General features: G+C 46.5%; 1 protein-coding gene across 3 annotated transcripts; it reads left to right on the top strand.

Moving 5' to 3' along the window:
- The first annotated feature begins 3,444 nt into the window (after nt 1-3,444).
- On the top strand, nt 3,445-18,685 carry ppp4r4 (protein phosphatase 4, regulatory subunit 4). Of its 3 annotated transcripts, none has more exons than XM_047328458.1 (26): nt 3,445-3,613; nt 4,298-4,470; nt 5,331-5,404; nt 5,933-6,035; nt 6,179-6,326; nt 7,310-7,383; nt 8,298-8,404; nt 8,494-8,601; nt 9,398-9,519; nt 9,611-9,733; nt 10,902-11,029; nt 11,118-11,237; nt 11,646-11,723; nt 11,923-12,006; nt 12,111-12,284; nt 12,374-12,479; nt 12,596-12,743; nt 12,856-13,000; nt 14,701-14,739; nt 14,819-14,890; nt 14,981-15,044; nt 15,120-15,194; nt 15,587-15,674; nt 16,012-16,073; nt 16,154-16,442; nt 18,460-18,685. In XM_047328458.1, exons 1-26 carry the CDS (start codon nt 3,553-3,555, stop codon nt 18,503-18,505), a joined length of 2,811 nt encoding a protein of 936 aa, XP_047184414.1. In that variant the 5' UTR covers nt 3,445-3,552; the 3' UTR covers nt 18,506-18,685. The 3 variants fall into 3 exon arrangements, with proteins under 3 accessions (XP_047184414.1, XP_047184415.1, XP_047184416.1); XM_047328459.1 differs by having other exon boundaries at nt 3,476-3,609; XM_047328460.1 differs by lacking the exons at nt 3,445-3,613; nt 4,298-4,470 and adding an exon at nt 5,062-5,227.
- The last annotated feature ends 57 nt before the right edge of the window (nt 18,686-18,742 follow it).

The raw sequence follows: 18,742 nt of genomic DNA, 5'->3' as shown, positions 1-18,742 counted from the left end.
AACTTTTTATTTTTACTACACACATTCTGTTTCTAAACCAAGTGCCTACTTTCCCCACAATGCACTTGTGAGAGCACATGCAGAGGTAACAGGTGTTAATGACCATGTGGACTGACCACTAACTGAGGATTGACAAGTAGCACCAGAAGAAATTATTTTTTATATGAGGTCTGATATGAGTTTGTTAAACCAATGGGAGTGAATTTGGATGTTGGCTGGGTTCAATGACACAAGCAAAATAATTTCAGTAATTCATTTGTCTTCATTCATTTTACTATAGTGTTGTTCAGGGTGCGATCTGTGGGAAACAAACAGAAAGAAGAAGAATATCATGAGTAGAGCCTGACCGATATGAGCCTTTAAATGTGCTTTTTTTTTTTACATTTCTTGTAAAATAAAGGTTGTATTTATTTGGTTGTATTTGTAATTTTTTTTCAATTCATAGTTATTTATGATAAAGTTTATGGTTAAACTATATATTTATATATATATAATCTTATACTCCCCAATATCGATAACGGCCCCCAAAAATCCACATTGGTCGGGCTCTAATCAACACATTTCGTGTGTTTTTCGACAAATTAGCAGCTGATGACTGAATTCACTGATATGAAACAGAATTTTTTCAGTTTTCTTTATTTTAATTTAGCAGTTCATTCATATTATATGATGTGATGTTTTTTAATTAGCAGAACATATGACAAAGCAGATAAATTAATTTAATAAGGGAAAACTTACAGTGTTACTAGCCAGAAAAAAGCAAGAAAATCCAAACTCCAAAAAGCTCAAAGGCAAAAGAACAAAGCAGGAAACAAGATAAGTCGGATTGTGAAGGTGAAGCTCAAAGATCTCGATCAGGAACAAAAGAAGTGAAGGAGACAAGTGGACACAGGTGTGACACATTCAGGTACGTGCAGACAACAGGAACGGCACAAAGACAGGAAGTATGTCAAGTGAGACAAAGTAAAACAGGAAGTAAGAAGCTGAAGGTTCAAAATTAAATAAAAATTTAAACCCAGAGAAAGAAAGAATCTCAAGTCCACAAAAAGTTCTTAACACAGCAGATCCTTACAATGTGACGTTTTCTGTTCACATCACTACTTTATCTAAAACTTAAATTTTTTTTTATTTTCTGGCGGCATCTGGTGGTAAAGAGCCAAACAGCAACCAACTGAGGGACCGACAGGGGACACTTTATGGTGTCGCACTGTTGATTCCATTTCCGGTTTCCAGCAGCGTCTGAAAATTCGACGTGAACGCAAAGTATTCTGGACCGTTTAGTTCAACAACCATATTCAACAGGTCGGGTCCACCTCATGGAACTATATTTAACTCATATATGAATACAGAGTTATGGACAATATATTCTAAATATTTCACACTGTAGCTTTAGATAAGTGGTGGTTGGTTCATATCTTTGTTGTTTGTTCATTCATCAAATTATTTAATAATTATTTCTCAAGAACAGCAGCCGACAGGAGGAAGAGTTGAGTCTGGAGAAAGCAAACAGAGACACGGGTCCCACATGGTGGTCCCCACATGGTACCGGGGTCCCAACATGGTCCACGGGTCCCCATATGCTCCACAGGTCCCCACATGGTCCATGGGTCCCTATATGGTCCACAGGTCTCCACATGGTGGTCCCCACATGGTGGTCACCACATGGTCTCCACATGGTCCATGGGTCCCTATATGGTCCACAGGTCTCCACATGGTGGTCCCCACATGGTCTCCACATGGTGGTCCCCACATGGTCCACGGGTCCCCATATAGTCCACGGGTCCCCACATGGTCCACGGGTCCCCATATAGTCCACGGGTCCCCACATGGTCCATGGGTCCCTATATGGTCCACAGGTCTCCACATGGTGGTCCCCACATGGTCTCCACATGGTGGTCCCCACATGGTCCACGGGTCCCCACATAGTCCATGGGTCCCCACATGGTCCACGGGTCCCCATATGGTCCACAAGTCCCCACATGGTCCAGGGGTCCCCACATGGTCCTAGGATCCCCATATGGTCCACAGGTCCCGGCATAGTGGTCCCCACATGGTCCCCAGGTCCCAACATGGTTGACAGGTTCCCACATGGTCCCCACATGGTCCACAGGTCCCCACATGGTGGTCCCCACATGGTGCTGGAGTCCCCACATGGTCCTGGAGTCCCCACATGGTGGTCCACAGGTCCCCATATGGTGGTCCCTGTTGAGGAATTTTCATCTATCCTCGCTGAGAAACTCTAAGACGAGTCCTCTCAGGCACCAAGCAAGGTCATCTCATCTATGTCAAGCCGAAACAATCATTGAGCAGCTAAAGTCTCACTCAAGATGTCATACTCATGGGGAGATGACGACATTACTCTACATTAAATACACTACAGAGACCGGGAACAGGCAGACTATCTTGGGACGCCGCACACTGTGAACCTGTTGATCTGTGTAGCGAACCGGAAGTCTTCTCAATATTGAGCTCTTATAATAAATACTTCTGCTTAAGACATCCACAGTTTTCGTCTTCCTGAATCATCATCCACTCCATCAATTGCTAAGTCTGGAGAACAGGACTCTAAATTATTTCATTTCAGTCCCCACATGGTCAGGTTCAAACACCATCATGTGAATATTAACAAGCTCAGTGGTGAACTGGACTTTGTGAATGAGTTTGGTCACTGGGTGCCAGACGTTTCCATAGAAACTGGTTCAGCCGCTGCAGCAGGGAGTTAGCCCTCCAGCTGGACCATCACCCGGTTCTAGTCCAGTTCCAATCCGGCTCCAATCCAGTTCCATTCCGGTTCCAGTCAAGTTCTAATCCGGTTCCAGTCCGGTTCAAGTCCGGTACCAATCCGGTTCCAATCCAGTTCCATTACGGTCCCAGTCCGGTTCCAGTCCAATTACAGTCTACTTCCAATCCGGTTCCAGTCCAGTTCCAGTTCCAGTCCGGTTCCAGTCCAGTTCCACTCCTGTTCCATTCCGGTTCCAGTCCAGTTCTATTCCGGTTCCAGTCCAGTTCCAATCCAGTTCCATTCCGGTTCCATTCCAGTTCCAGTCCCGTTCCATTTCGGTTCCATTCTGGTTCAAGTCCGGTTCCAGTCCAGTTCCCTTCCGGTTCCATTCCAGTTCCAGTCCGGTTCCAGTCCGGTTGTAGTCCGGTTCCAGTCCGGTTCCAGTCCAGTTCCAGTCCGGTTCCAGTCTGGTTCCAGTCCGGTTCCAGTCCAGTTCCTGTCCGGTTCCAGTCTGGTTCTAGTCCAGGTCCAGTCCAGTTCCTGTCCGGTTCCAGTCTGGTTCTAGTCCAGGTCCAGTCCGGCTCATGACAGATACGATCCACAATCCACCAGATTAAAAACGTTGATTGCTGAGTGAGACGTTCTGGGACTTTGTGTTAAAATCGGATTTGAGAGAATCCACCAGGACTTTTATCAGATGAACTGTGAACCGCCTGTGGGTCGAGCAGGTTCACACGTGACGTGTCAGTGACATCATCTTGTTGACGTATAACCACAGGTCGAGATGAGATGGTCGAGAATATTCGGTTTTTTATTTCTGACTGATCGCCATGTTCACAGACGCAGTTGTGCGTGACGCTCCTCCCGCAGCGGACAGACGCGCTGAGGCGGGTGAAGTATTTCAGTATTTAATCTGAATTCATGTTTGATTTAATGTTTCGTTTGCACCGAACTGAAAAGGAGATCATGTCGATTGTTTCAAGTCGTAATTATAACGATTTTCACATTTTAAATCTTATTAGTTTGTAAATAAATTCTGTAACGCGAGTTTTGAACGGAGTCTGGCGCGATGAGGCAGAAAGGTGTAAAGATGAAGATGAAGATGTGAAGATGTAAAGATGAAGATGAAGATGAAGATGTGAAGATGAAGATGAAGATGTAAAGATAAGGATGAAGATGTAAAGATAAGGATGAAGATGAATATGAAGACTGATGTTTGAGACTGAGTTTTAAAACACATTGGAGGTTAAATACTTATTAAAACGAAGTCCGGCTCCGGACCCGTCGCTAGCGGCTGCTCTCACACTGACCAACCGGGGATTTCTCTTCGACAGATGCTTTACTTAAACGACAATGAGCACCGAACATAAGAAGAGACGGCGTTGAGTTGTGCCTGATGGGTTTTAAACCTCTGACACGTGACGTTGTCTGCAGATGAGTGCAGACGCTTTATATTAGTAGAATTGTGAAGGGACTCTGGTTTAAAGTCCGCCGGCCCCCGGACGTATTTAGCAGGGATTTCCTTGGAAACGGTTAGTGACAGTGTTCCCGCCCCTGCTTCGTCCTCTCATATAGGATGGTTGGTACCGAGATCCACTGCCTGCTCTTCCACTAAGCACCGGGACAGAACCGGGTCAGAGTCGGTGATGTTCTCCGGTAGGAACAGCCTCCTGTACGGACCCATGGAGGAGCTGCAGGAGCTGCAGGAGCTCGCCTTCATCGAGAGGCCGATCCGCAGGAGTCTCAAGGTACACACACACACACACACACACACACACACACACACAGGGACACACACACACACACACAGACACACACACACACACAGACGCACACACACACACAGGGACACACACACACACACACAGACACACACACACACACAGACGCACACACACACACACACACAGGGACACACACACACAGACACACACACACACACAGACGCACACACACACACACACACACACACACACAGGGGCACACACACACAGACACACACACACACACAGACGCACACACACACACACACACACACACAGAGACACACACACACACACACATACACACACACGCACACACACACACACACACACACACACACACACAGGGACACACACACACACACACACACAGACACACACACACACACACAGACACACACACACAACATCTGAGTACAGGCTGTGAAGTGATGATGATGATGATGATGATACGACATGCGTATGAGTCAGTGGGAAGAAGATCAGCAGCCTCCACACAGGAAGGAGAGGGAGACACGCGAGTGACGCAGTTTCAGTCTGTCCACCTGTCTCACTGAGAGACAAGCAGAGAGTCTGCAGTGAGACAAACAGAGAGTCTGCAGTGAGACAGACAGACAGTGTGTAGTGAGACAGACAGTCTACAGTGAGACAGGTAGACAGACTGAAGAGCAGGAGATGGGGCTTCATAATGACGATGCAATGAGGAGGTGGAGTCTTATTGGAGGAAACCCCAATGTCAGATGTGTGTCTCAGTTAAATACTCTGATACTTAAGTAAGTAAGTACTAATACCACAGTTCAAAGTATAACTATAGAACTGTGATGTCATGTCTTGTTGTATGTCAGACGGCTGAGGAGATCGATCAGCTGACTGTGGACGAAGACCTGAACGACATCGAGAGAGCCGTCTACCTGCTCAGGTCTCACACACACGTGATCTCTCACCCACACACACACACCAACACACGTGGTCTCACACACACACACACACACACACACACGTGATCTCACACACACACACACACACAAACACACACACGTGATCTCACACACACACACACACACACACGTGATCTCACACACACACACACACACACACACACACGTGATCTCACACACACCCACACGTACACACGTGATCTCACACACACACGTGATCTCACACACAGACACCCACACTTGAACCCACACACACACACTTGATTTCACTCTGCTACTCCTTCAGTGCAAGGGGGCGGAGCCACCACTCATCTACATCCTGTCTGTTTTCTGTCCTGGTTCCTCATTGGTGGAACGAGCTCCACATCGACATCGTGTGTGTGTGTGTGTTCTGACAACCCGGTCCAAGTCTCTCTGGTTCTCTGCAGTGCAGCTGGTCAATTTACGGTCTTTGATTTTTTGATGTGTAAATATCTCACTTCATATTGTGTTTGTCCTCTCGTCTGCAGCGTCGGTCAGGAGGTGCAGAGACTCAGCGTCATCAGTAACCTGCCGAGTCTGGTCCGCCAGAATCCAGCGGAAACATTTCGTCGAGTCGTTCCTAAAGTTCGGGTGTGTAACATCAGTCAGTGTGCGTGTGTGTGTGTGTGTGTGTGTGTGTGTGTGTCTGTCTGTGTGTGTGTGTGTGTGTGTGTGTGTGGGTGTGCAGTACAGGTGTGTCATACAGGTATAAATGCCTTGTCTTTGTGACACAGGAGGTCCTGAACACATCTGGAGCTGAAATCCAGCTGTCGGCAGCAGCATCGTTTTTAACCATCCTACAGGATGACATCATCCTGATCCACACCCACACCTACTCCATCCTGAAGACAGTCCTGTTGCACCTGAACCACAGAGACACAGGTGACACACCTGAGACACAGTTGACACACCTGAGACACAGGAAACACACCTGAGACACAGTTGACACATCTGAGACACAGGTAAGACACCTGAGACACAGTTGACACACCTGAGACACAGTTGACACACCTGAGACACAGGAAACACACTTGAGACACAGTTGACACATGCAGTTGACACACCTGAGACACAATTGACACACCTGAGACACAGGAAACACACCTGAGACACAGTTGCTAACCTGAGACACAGGAAACACACCTGAGACACATGTGACACACCTGAGACACAGGAAACACACCTGAGACACAGTTGACACACACAGTTGACACACCTGAGACACAGGTGACACACCTGAGACACAATTGACACACCTGAGACACAGGAAACACACCTGAGACACAGTTGCTAACCTGAGACACAGGAAACACACCTGAGACACATGTGACACACCTGAGACACAGGAAACACACCTGAGACACAGTTGACACACACAGTTGACACACCTGAGACACAGGTGACACACCTGAGACACAGGAGACACACCTGAGACACAGTTGACACACCTGAGACACAGGAGACACATGCAGTTGACACACCTGAGACACAATTGACACACCTGAGACACAGTTGCTAACCTGAGACACAGGAAACACACCTGAGACACATGTGACACACCTGAGACACAGGAAACACACCTGAGACACAGTTGACACACACAGTTGACACACCTGAGACACAGGTGACACACCTGAGACACAGGAAACACACCTGAGACACACCTGAGACACAGTTGACACACCTGAGACACAGGAAACACACCTGAGACACAGTTGACACACACAGTTGACACACCTGAGACACAGTTGACACACACAGTTGACACACCTGAGACACAGGTGACACACCTGAGACACAGGAGACACACCTGAGACACATGTTGGTTGTTATTGACGTGTTTGTTGTTGTTTGTTTGTTGTCAGTTGTGAGCAATGCCTGGTTGGAGACTCTGCTGTCAGCCATCAATGCTCTACCCAAGGAGACCATCAAGCAGGAGGTACGTGATCTGATCAATGTTTCATGAACTCGTTCATCCTCCGGTGACGAGTCTTCAACAACAAGCGACATCGTCAGAAACATGAATAAACTTTGAATATGATACACTAAGAAACACTGACCCCTGCAGGTCAGTTTGGTTTAGCGAAATGAAATAATAAGATAAAACAACTCAAAACAAAGAATTTATTCAAATTTAAAGTTGGTCACAAACAGGAAGTGATGAAGTTTACAGGAAGTAAAGCCAGATTTTAAATAAAGACAAACAACGACAAGAGAGCGAGAGAGACAGCTTCATGGACTGAACCTGTCTCTCTCTCTGAACCAGTCTCTCTCTCTGAACCAGTCTCTGTCTCTGAACCTTTCTCTCACTGTGTACCTGTCTTTCTCTCTGAACCTGTCTCTGTCTGTGTACCTGTCTTTCTCTCTGAACCTGTCTCTGTACCTGTCTTTCTCTCTGTACCTGTCTTTCTCTCTGAACCTGTCTCTGTATCTGTCTTTTTCTCTGTACCTGTCTTTCTCTCTGTACCTGTCTCTGTCTCTGAACCTGTCTCTTTCTCTGTACCTGTCTCTCTCTGAACCTGTCTCTCTCTCTCTCTGAACCTTTGTCTGTCTCTGTACCTGTCTCTCTCTGAACCTGTCTCTCTCTCTGTACCTTTCTTTCTCTCTGAACCTGCTTCTCTTTCGGAACCTGTTTCTGTCTCTGTACCTGTCTCTTTCTGAACTTGTCTCTCTCTCTGAACCTGTCTCTCACTCTGAACCTGTCTCTCTCTCTGTACCTGTCTTTCTCTCTGAACCTGTCTTTCTCTCTGAACCTGTCTCTGTACCTGTCTCTCTCTCTGAACCTGTCTCTCTCTCTGTACCTGTCTTTCTCTCTGAACCTGTCTTTCTCTCTGAACCCGTCTCTCTCTGCAGGTGCTGAACCCTCTCCTCTATCAGTCTCAGTTGTCTCACTCTCTTCAGACTCGTCTCGCCACCTGTCGCATTATAGGAAAAGTCGCCTCCAAGTTTGACCCTCACATGTGAGCTGCAACATTTTCAGTGATTATTGATCAGATGAAGCTGATTGGCACATGTCGATGATGTCACAGCTGTCCTTTCTGTGCATCAGAGTGAAGAAGGAGCTCGTGCCGTTGGCCCGCTCGTTATGTCAGGATGTGGAGATCGAGGTCCGAGTCAGTATGTGCCGTCAGCTGGAGAGCATCGCCAGGGCGACCGGGTGAACCTCAGCAAACACCGACACCAACACAGACAAAGACCCAGACACCGAGACAGACAAAGACACTGACACTGAGAAAGACCCAGACACCAACACCGAGACAGACAAAACACAGACACAGACACAGACACAGACACAGACACAGACACAGACAGACAGACACCTATACCAGATCAGACACTTTGTTAATCCCAAAATGGGAAATTCATTTGCAGCTCACCAGTCCGTACAGTCTGTTCCAACAAACACTAACCAAACAATAGTTACAAATATTAAATATGTCGGAGGAAACATACTAAAAAATCCAGGGGATGGATATGATAATTATCAGCCTTAAAATAAAAAGCATTAAATAAAAGCAATACATAAGAGACAATAATCCTAGGCAATAAAAAGCAATATAAAAAACAACAAGTCCAGTAGCCATCATTTAAGATGAGCATTGTTTGTGTTGAGCAGCCTGACAGCAGAAGGAATAAAAGACCTGGAATGGTAGTTTTCCTCGGAGGGACATTATAATGCCGCCCAGAAGGCATTAGAGACTCACCACTTTGTAGAGAGAATGTGGTCTGGTTGGCTGATCATTCTCTGCTGAACTCCAATAGTCTTGGAGCAAACCTTGACTCTGCTGTTGAGGCTGTTCTGGTCCTTCACAGACAACCCACTGAACCAGTTAGAAGGCTTTCAACAAAGGAGTGATAAAAGTTAAATTAAATAGTATCACAGACATTAAAAGACACCAACATAAAGCAAACGTCCTGCTGTGGTGAGACATTGTCTCGTGTCTGTCCTTCAGGGTGGACGACACCAGGACAGAGCTGTTTCCTGACCTGGTGGAGCTCGCCAGAGATGAGGAGAGCAGCGTGCGCCTCGCGGCCTTCGACACCATCATCAATCTGATGGAGATGATTGACAGTGGTGAGTCATCAGGTGACAACAGGTGGAGCTATGAGGAGAAGCAGTGTCCATAGTTAACAGCCCCCTTCTATCTTTAACCCCGCCCCCTCAGATGACAGAGTCCATGTGGTGGTTCCTCTTGTGATGTCGGTGTGTGAGGCGTCGTCTCAGGGGGATGAAACTGTCTTGGCATCTTTGTCATTCCAGTTTGGGAAGCTCTGCAGTGGACTGGCAGGTGAGGCTCAACACTGATGTCACAGTGGAAACAGTAGAAAGGTTGAGGCAGATACGATGAGACTGAGGTCGTGACAACAGTAATATCTGTGAACAGCTGATGATTGAGTCCAGATGAATGTGATGGAGCAAGCTCAGGGAAAAGCAGCCTTGTCTAGAAGAGGCCGACCAGTGTCGCTCCTGGAGCCAGGACAGGACCTGGGGCCCGGGTCAGTATTCAGACCATGGGTAACTAATCTGGGTCAGCCAGAAGGGGCAACACAGGGCAACTGCCTTGTTGGCCCAGTACCTGGAGGCTCTGAATGTTCTTATAATAGTTCAGAGCAGCCAGATGTTCAGACTCAATGGTTCTGCTGAGGGTATTCAAGACTTCTGGCGTGAGGAGTTGGGAGAAACATCTGAACCTGAGGGGAGTTGGTTAGTGGACTTCTTCTAGTTGTGAATTGATAATTGACTTGTAGTTGTTTCACCACATCAGTGGCCGTATGTCTTGGATACAACTGGTGGTGAGGCAAATCAGCTGGTCAGACCTGGTGACCCTAAATAAATTGAGAATGTCTGACCACAAAGTTTCCTTCCAAGCTGGTTGGTCCAGGCAGCAGACAGGAATCAGGGGCTTCTGTGGTCTGAAGTTAAAACTCTGTTTGGAGTTCAGAGAGGTCAGAGAACAGGACTTTCAGTCCCATGTAGAGAATCATTGACAACCTATCAAATGAGGGCTTAGCCCACACTGTTCTCAACTGACCTGGACTGAGAATATGTTCAGACAATGGAATGAAAACTTGACTGATGAATCTTCCATAGAGACGTCAGAGCTAGAAGACTTGAGGGAATGGCAGATGGTGGTTCCCAGTTTTAAGGACCTGATGACAAGCTCCAAATATCAAGGGATCGCTCTTCACAGCCGCTCCCACCACCCAGGAAGGGTCATTGAAGCTTACCCATCCAGTCTAAATATGTTTAATGGAGTTGGAGAAGGTTTATTGACCATGCCGGGGTATATTGTGGGGGGGTCCAGTGGGAGTCTGGGGTACCAGGGTAAAGATCCCTGTCTGTTTTCTCTACAGAAAGTCCAACATGAGGCAGATTCAGATAGTGGTGCTCATGAACAGGATGGGAAGGTGCAGTCAAGATGTGGAGGATCACAATGAGGACTTGTTGTGTTTCAGGCTCTCTGTCCGACGAGCAGAAGGGCCGGTTGCTGCAGAGGTTTAAGGTTCTGTGTGTCGCCGGTCTGCAGACTGAAGACATCAACGAGTCGAAGCTGATCCGCTGCAACTGTTGCTACAACTTACCAGTAATGTCACACATTCAGCAGAGCTCCAGAGTTCAGTTGAATTTTTGAGAAGGTTGTGTCACTTTTTACTTTCTCTCTCTCTCTGCAGGCAATGGTGGTGTTTGCTGACTCAACCCACTTCCTGTCAGAGCTCTACCCGTCGTTCTCCGCTCTTTGTTGTGACCCAGAGGTCAGCGTTCGACAAAGTGCTGCAGCCAGTTTCCACCAGGTCAGATCATGAACATAACGTGATGTTTATCTGTGGCTCAGGAGTCTGTCTTCCTCTAAACCCAGGGTCCCAATTTGATCCCAAATTCCCCTCGATCGCACGCCGATGTGTCCGTGGACAAGACGCTGAACTCTAACTTGCCTCAGACGGATCATCAGTGTATGAATGTATATGAAGGTGTGAATGTGGCACCATATAAATAAAGTCTGTCACTATTTCATCGTTTTGTTGCTGAACATGTACAGTTTGTCCTGAGGGGGCGCTAGAGGGAAGCTCATGAAGTTAATCTTCAGTGGACTGATGACCAGCAGCTGATAAGAGATCGTAAACATCACAACCCTTCATTTCTGCTTCTTGAAAGATTATTTAAATGTTAAAGCCGTTTTCTCTGATGTCTCCACGGGTCAGGTTGTGAATCTGCTCGGTTCCAACGTGCAGGTGATCCACAAAGAGCTTCTGGTTCTCCTGCAGGACGATGCTCTGGAGGTGAGCTCTCAGGTTCTGACAGTGTGTTAAGGTTGTCATCATGTGTATTGTTGTGTTTTTGTCCTTTATTGATTATTGAATCCTGGTGACTGAATGATGCCAACGTTTAACAACAGCTCACATCAAACTCACCTTCATTTTCGATGTTGTTGTTCGAATGTTAGTTTAATGTTCTGGAGCTTCTGTTGTCATTGTTGAGGTACTGGACGCTCTGATGAATCACCTGGAAGAAACTCTGGAGGCCGTTCTGTCCAGAGGAGAGAACCTGACGTTGGACAACACAGTAAGAAAACAAACCTCCAGCTTGGCTTGTTCTTCTTTTTCCTGGTTATTCTCTCATCTGGGTTCCTTTGTGTTCTTCCATGTTCTTCGCTGGTTCCTCATCAGCTCCCGGAGCTGCTGTCGGCTCTGTTGTTTGCGGAGCAAAAGGTTGGATGTTCTCTGCGTTGGCGGCTGCATGAGAAGCTGCTGCAGCGTTACAGCTGCCTGGCCAGACTGCTGCCTGGAGAACTGCTGCACCAGAGCTTCTCCCCTCAAATCTTCATCATCCTCACCACTAATGTCTGCACCACAAGACGAGATGTGACAACATTCAGCAGGTAGAGCGCTCGAACAGACAGATAAACCCTCCTCTGCTCTTGTGGTTGCAGAAGGTGTTGCCTGTGCAGAAGGAGGCGGCTCGGACGTTCTGCACATTTCTCCGCTACAACCGCAAACTGGAGCAGCGTCAGGAGATGATGGAGCGACTGATCCAAGGTCAGACCGGTGTCAGGTGCACTGACTGTCTGCTGTGAACACAACTGACACAGTCATGAGAGAAATGTTGAACAGATTGTAGAAGGTGTCAGAACCTCTTCTCCTCTGATCCTCAGATCTGGCACAAGGTCGGAGCTACTGGAACCGTCTGAGGTTTCTGGACGTTTGTGAAACAGCCACGGAATTTTTTTCCAGAAAATACTTCAACAAACACTTTCTGATTCCTGCGCTGGAGCTGGTCCATGACCCGGTCGCCAATGTCAGGTAGTTCTGTTCTCTGTGGCAGGTTCCGTCTGTCTGTCTTTCTGTCTGTCTGTCTTTTAAACATCAAACATCCAACATGACTGACTTGTCTGTCTACTTCTCTGTCTATCAGGTACAAGCTGTGCCAGTTGTTGCCTAGGTTACGTTCATCACTTCGTCTTCCTGCTGATAAACAGCTTCTGCAGCAACTTGACTTCTGTGTCCAGAAACTTCTCTGCAGAGAGAAAGACAAGGACGTCGTGGCAACCATCCGCAAGGTGATGTCACATGACCCACGTGACCCATATGATCCACATGATCCACATGATCCACATGACCCACGTGAAACCACGTGACCAATGTGATCTACATGACCCACATGATCCAAGGGACCCACGTGACCCACGTGATCCACATGACCCACATGATTCACGTGATCCACGTGATCCATGTGACCAACGTGACCCATGTGACCCACATGATTCATGTGACCCACATGACCCACATGATTCACGTGACCCACATGACCCACATGATCCAAGGGACCCAGATGACCCACGTGATCCACATGACCCACATGACCCACATGACCCACATGATCCACATAATCCACATGATCCACATGACCCACGTGAAACCACGTCACCCACGTGATCTACATGACCCACATGATCCAAGGGACCCAGATGACCCACGTGATCCACATGTCCCACATGATTCACGTGATCCACGTGACCAACGTGACCCACGTGACCCACATGATTCATGTGACCCACATGATCCACATGATCCAAGGGACCCAGATGACCCACGTGATCCACATGACCCACATGACCCACATGATCCACATGATCCACATGACCCACGTGAAACCACGTCACCCACGTGATCTACATGACCCACATGATCCAAGGGACCCAGATGACCCACGTGATCCAAGGGACCCAGATGACTCACGTGACCCACGTGATCCACGTGACCCACGTGACCCACATGATTCACGTGACCCACACAATTCACGTGACCCACATGACCCACATAATCCAAGGGACCCAGATGACCCATGTGATCCACATGATCCACATGATCCACATGACCCACGTTAAACCATGTGACGCACGTGATCCACATGATCCAAGGGACCCAGATGACCCACGTGATCCACATGATCCACATGATCCACATGACCCACATGATCCAAGGGACCCAGATGATCCACGTGATCCAAGGGACCCACATGATCCAAGGGACCCAGATGACCCACGTGATCCAAGGGACCCAGATGACTCACGTGACCCACGTGATCCACGTGACCCACGTGACCCACATGATTCACGTGACCCACGTGATCCACGTGACCCACGTGACCCACATGATTCACGTGACCCACAAATTCACGTGACCCACATGACCCACATAATCCAAGGGACCCAGATGACCCATGTGATCCACATGATCCACATGATCCACATGACCCACGTGAAACCATGTGACCCACGTGATCCACATGATCCAAGGGACCCAGATGACCCACGTGATCCACATGATCCACATGATCCACATGACCCACGTGAAACCACGTGAAACCACGTGATCTACATGACCCACATGATCCAAGGGACCCAGATGACCCACGTGATCCACATGACCCACGTGATTCACGTGACCCACGTGATCCAGGTGACCCACGTGACCCACATGATTCACGTGACCCACATGACCCACATGATCCAAGGGACCCAGATGAACCACGTGATCCACATGACCCATGTGACCCACATGATTCAAGTGACCCACATGATCCACGTAATCCACATGATCCATATGACTGACATGATCCACATGACTCATATGATCCACATGACCCACATGACACACGTGACCCACGTGATCCACGTAATCCACATGACCTGAGTCCACAAGGTCCAGTCCAGCATTCAAACTGTTGATGGATAAACTGTGTTCTGGTGTTTTTCAGACAGTGTTGGAACTGGACAAACTGGACCTGTCGGAACCGGTACGCAGACGGTTTTAATAACGAGCTGAAGTGAAGAATAAAGTGTTTGTTTCTGTTCTGTAATCTACACGTGTTTCAGTTTCAGAGGAGGCAGGAGCGGGACGTCCTCGACCAGAAGAAAGAGAAGGAAGAGATTCTGCTGCTGGAGATGGTGAGTGTGACTCATGTTCATGTTCATGTTCATGTTCATATTCAGTCTGAATCATTGTCTGTTCTGTTCTGACGTTACCTCTGTCGTCAGAAACAGTTGGAGCGACAACAGAATGAAGGAAAACTAATCCATGAAAAACAAACGGAGAGAAAACGTGAGCAAGAGGGAGGCTTAGATTTAAATGTCTGTTTCTGCTCCGTCCGGTCTGTAAACCATCTTTCTCTGACAGGACGAGAAAGTAAAACCAGTCTATCTGCAACCAAGTCCGTGTCCGTGTCCTCGTCTGGAGCTGCCTTGTCCTCTGGTACGACACAAACCGATGAGTGAAGACTTTGTGGTCTAACTTAACCCTTGAACCAACTGCCTGCATGTTCTCATGAATCTAAATTCACCATAGTGTGAATGTAAGAGTAAATGGCTGTTTGTCTCTGGAGGCGTGTCCAGGGGGAGGCCCTCCTCAGCTGGGATTGGCTCCAGCGTCCCATAACCCTTGAATTGATGGATGGATGAAGATGTTCTGGCCTTTTTAACAAACCTTTCATTGAAAGTCGTAGATGTAGAGTTTCATATGAAATCTACATGTTGGTTCTATAATAGTTTGGGATTGTGGAGGTTTCATCACATCACTTCCTGTAAAGTCGCAGTGGTTCGATGCTCATGAATCACAAAAGATGAAGATGTCTCTTCTTCTTACAGGTAAAGAGATGAGGAAGGCGAAACTGTCCCGGAGTCGATCCCTCAGCAGTCAGTCGACATCCAAACCCACCAACACAGAAAGATCTGTGTAAGAGCTTTGTTTCACTGACTCAGGACCGAGAGACCCTGCCAACCTCTACTGACCTCTACTGACCTCTACTGACCTCTGACTTGGCTGGAGTGATCTAGACATTGTTTCGGCGGTGTCAGTGCCCCACTGATGGGTGGAGTTACAGGTGTAACTGTAGAAACCCTTGAATGTTTCCATCGCAGACTGAAACTCAGTCCTTGAATCATTCAAACAGAAATTAATTGAGCACAAAACTGTTTGATAAATGATTTTGAGTTTGACCTGATGGTTTTTAAATGTGGAGGAAAACGAGGTGAAAGTTCTAAATGTTCTGTGTTTTGGTTCTTTGGTTCAGGAAGGTTCAGGATCTGAGCAGTTCGTCTGGACCTGGGAAGTCCTCCGTGTTACAGAGCAAAGGTACTGTATCTTCACGTACACCACGTCATTAACTCAGGCCCATCACAGTCAGGATGCTTTCATCACTTCCTGTTTTATAGATGACTCTTTGAGGACTGCCCACTTCACTCTGTCAACCCAGTCAACCTCATCCATGCCAGTCCTGATCCGCAGCAACACCACCAGCCTCCTGGACAGAGCTAGTGCATTGGACCACAGAACCAGTACCTTGGACCAGAGGGATCAACGGACCAGTACCTTGGACCACAGAGATCATCGGACCAGTACCTTGGACCAGAGAGATCATCGGACCAGTACCTTGGACCAGCGCAGTAAAACGATGGACCGGGGTTGTGGGGTTAAGGACAGCCAGTCCAGAAAGCTGTCAATGTGAGTTCTATTGGATCACTGGTGGAACCCCTCAGGTTTGTCACCCATAGATCCTTTCGAACCAAGTCCAGGTGTGGCCTCTAAACCAGGTTCTCTCTGAGCCCCCCTCGTGAAACCCTGGTCCAACCCTACATAGTCTGGTCTGGTCTGGTCTGTTTTAGTCCTGGTTTTCGTTTGGGGTTAGCCCGACTGTTTAGCCCCTTTTAGGCCAGGATGCTTCTTTGATTGAACCGGATATAACCTGAACTTAAACCTGGTCTGATTTTCTCCTTCAAGGCCTAACACCAGTTCAGCTGCTGTGTCATTTAGTTCAGACTTTATTCGGGTTTAAACATGGTTTTACACCAGTTTGGTCCAAAGGTTATCAAGGTAATTTCAGGTTTAACTCTGGGTTAGTCCTATGAAGTTGGTCCTCTTGTTACCGGGGTGAATCACCATGGTAACTGATGGATGAGTTCCAGATAAGCAGCGACATCATTCTACAGGATCCTGAAGGGGACAAAAGAGAAATAAAGCAGATCAATAGATGTTTATAGATGATGTGTCCACTGGTTTTAAAACAGAGACTCATTAATATTAGAGCTTTATTATACAAACAATTTCCAAATGTGTGAAAAATGTCAATAAAAACCAAATGTGATGCACATTGAAAACCCATATTTAATTAAAAAAAAGACAAAATGCTAAAACAAAATTCTTTCAGTTCTTTTGGCGGTTGTACAGATCAACATCGCTATAATTTACTAACAATATTTAAGAACTCATCTTCTCAATTACATCTGTTGTCTAAGAAACTGAAAAAGGATTTGATAAAACTTTGAAGTTCTTTTGTAGAATTAAAACAAAGATCACTGCTGCTTCCGTATTGTAGCGTGGAGTTTCAGGAAGTGGTTTCCAGTAGTTTGGCTGTTGACTGGCTTTCATCTCTTATGTCCAACTTAACCGTTCAGCATCAGTTACCATAGTGACTCGCAGCTTCATCCAAAAATCAATTACAACATTTTGTGATCATTGTTTTCACGAACCCGTTTTAAATAGTGCGACTTCACTTTACCCAGATTCAGTAGTTTAACACAGTTGTCTGTAGTTTATCACAGTTGTCTGTAGTTTATCACAGTTGTCTGTAGTTTATCACAGTTGTCTGATGTTTATCACAGTTGTCTGTAGTTTATCACAGTTGTCTGAAGTTTAACACAGTTGTTTGTAGTTTAAAAGTTGTCTGTAGTTTATCACAGTTGTCTGAAGTTTAACACAGTTGTCTGTAGTTTAACAGTTGTCTGTAGTTTATCACAGTTGTCTGAAGTTTAACACAGTTGTCTGTAGTTTAACACAGTTGTCTGTAGTTTAACAGTTGTCTGTAGTTTATCACAGTTGTCTGAAGTTTAACACAGTTGTCTGTAGTTTAACAGTTGTCTGTAGTTTATCACAGTTGTCTGAAGTTTAACACAGTTGTCTGTAGTTTAACAGTTGTCTGTAGTTTATCACAGTTGTCTGAAGTTTAACACAGTTGTCTGTAGTTTAACAGTTGTCTGGAGTTTGTCACAGTTGGCTGTAGTTTAACACAGTTGTCTGTAGTTTATCACAGTTGTCTGAAGTTTAACACAGTTGTCTGTAGTTTAACGCAGTTGTCTGTAGTTTATCACAGTTGTCTGAAGTTTAACACAGTTGTCTGTAGTTTAACAGTTGTCTGTAGTTTATCACAGTTGTCTGAAGTTTAACACAGTTGTCTGTAGTTTAACGCAGTTGTCTGTAGTTTATCACAGTTGTCTGAAGTTTAACACAGTTGTCTGAAGTTTGTCACAGTTGGCTGTAGTTTAACAGTTGTCTGAAGTTTGTCACAGTTGGCTGTAGTTTAACGCAGTTGTCTGTAGTTTAACGCAGTTGTCTGTAGTTTATCACAGTTGTCTGTAGTTTAGCACAGTTGTCTGAAGTTTAGCACAGTTGTCTGTAGTTTAACATGTGTAATTCCGATTCTCCAGTTTCAATAAATTTGTACTGTTTTTCTTCTGATTTACAGAAACAGGAAGTCAAACTCTTTCAGCGTCCAGTCCGGACGAGACTGAAGACGTTGATGTCATAGTGCCATGGGGCCATCAGCCAATCAGCAGAAAGCGAGCAGTTTCAGGACATTACCCAGGATGCAACAGGACATGATCTCTGTTTGTATCCACTGAGCGTTGTGTATGAATGACCTCATCCTGTCACCTGATTGGTTCAGTAAACTCCACACACTCAAACTGTTACTGTGTTCTTATTGGTTGGTTTTTTCACCTGCTGACTTGTGATTGGTTGGATGAAAC

Source organism: Scophthalmus maximus, chromosome 18 (genome assembly GCF_022379125.1).
Source record: "Scophthalmus maximus strain ysfricsl-2021 chromosome 18, ASM2237912v1, whole genome shotgun sequence".
Taxonomy (NCBI): Eukaryota; Metazoa; Chordata; class Actinopteri; order Pleuronectiformes; family Scophthalmidae; genus Scophthalmus; species Scophthalmus maximus.
The sequence above is the reverse complement of the archived record's forward strand: the minus strand, read 5'-3'. Positions and strand labels throughout refer to the sequence as shown.

Bases quoted from the DNA above. Each gene is read 5' to 3' on its own strand.
- ppp4r4 (XM_047328458.1), top strand. From the start codon at position 3,553: ATGTTCACAGACGCAGTTGTGCGTGACGCTCCTCCCGCAGCGGACAGA. The intron at 6,327-7,309 runs GTGACACACCTG...GTTTGTTGTCAG, and splicing joins CCTGAACCACAGAGACACAG to TTGTGAGCAATGCCTGGTTG. The intron at 12,007-12,110 runs GTAAGAAAACAA...GTTCCTCATCAG, and splicing joins ACCTGACGTTGGACAACACA to CTCCCGGAGCTGCTGTCGGC.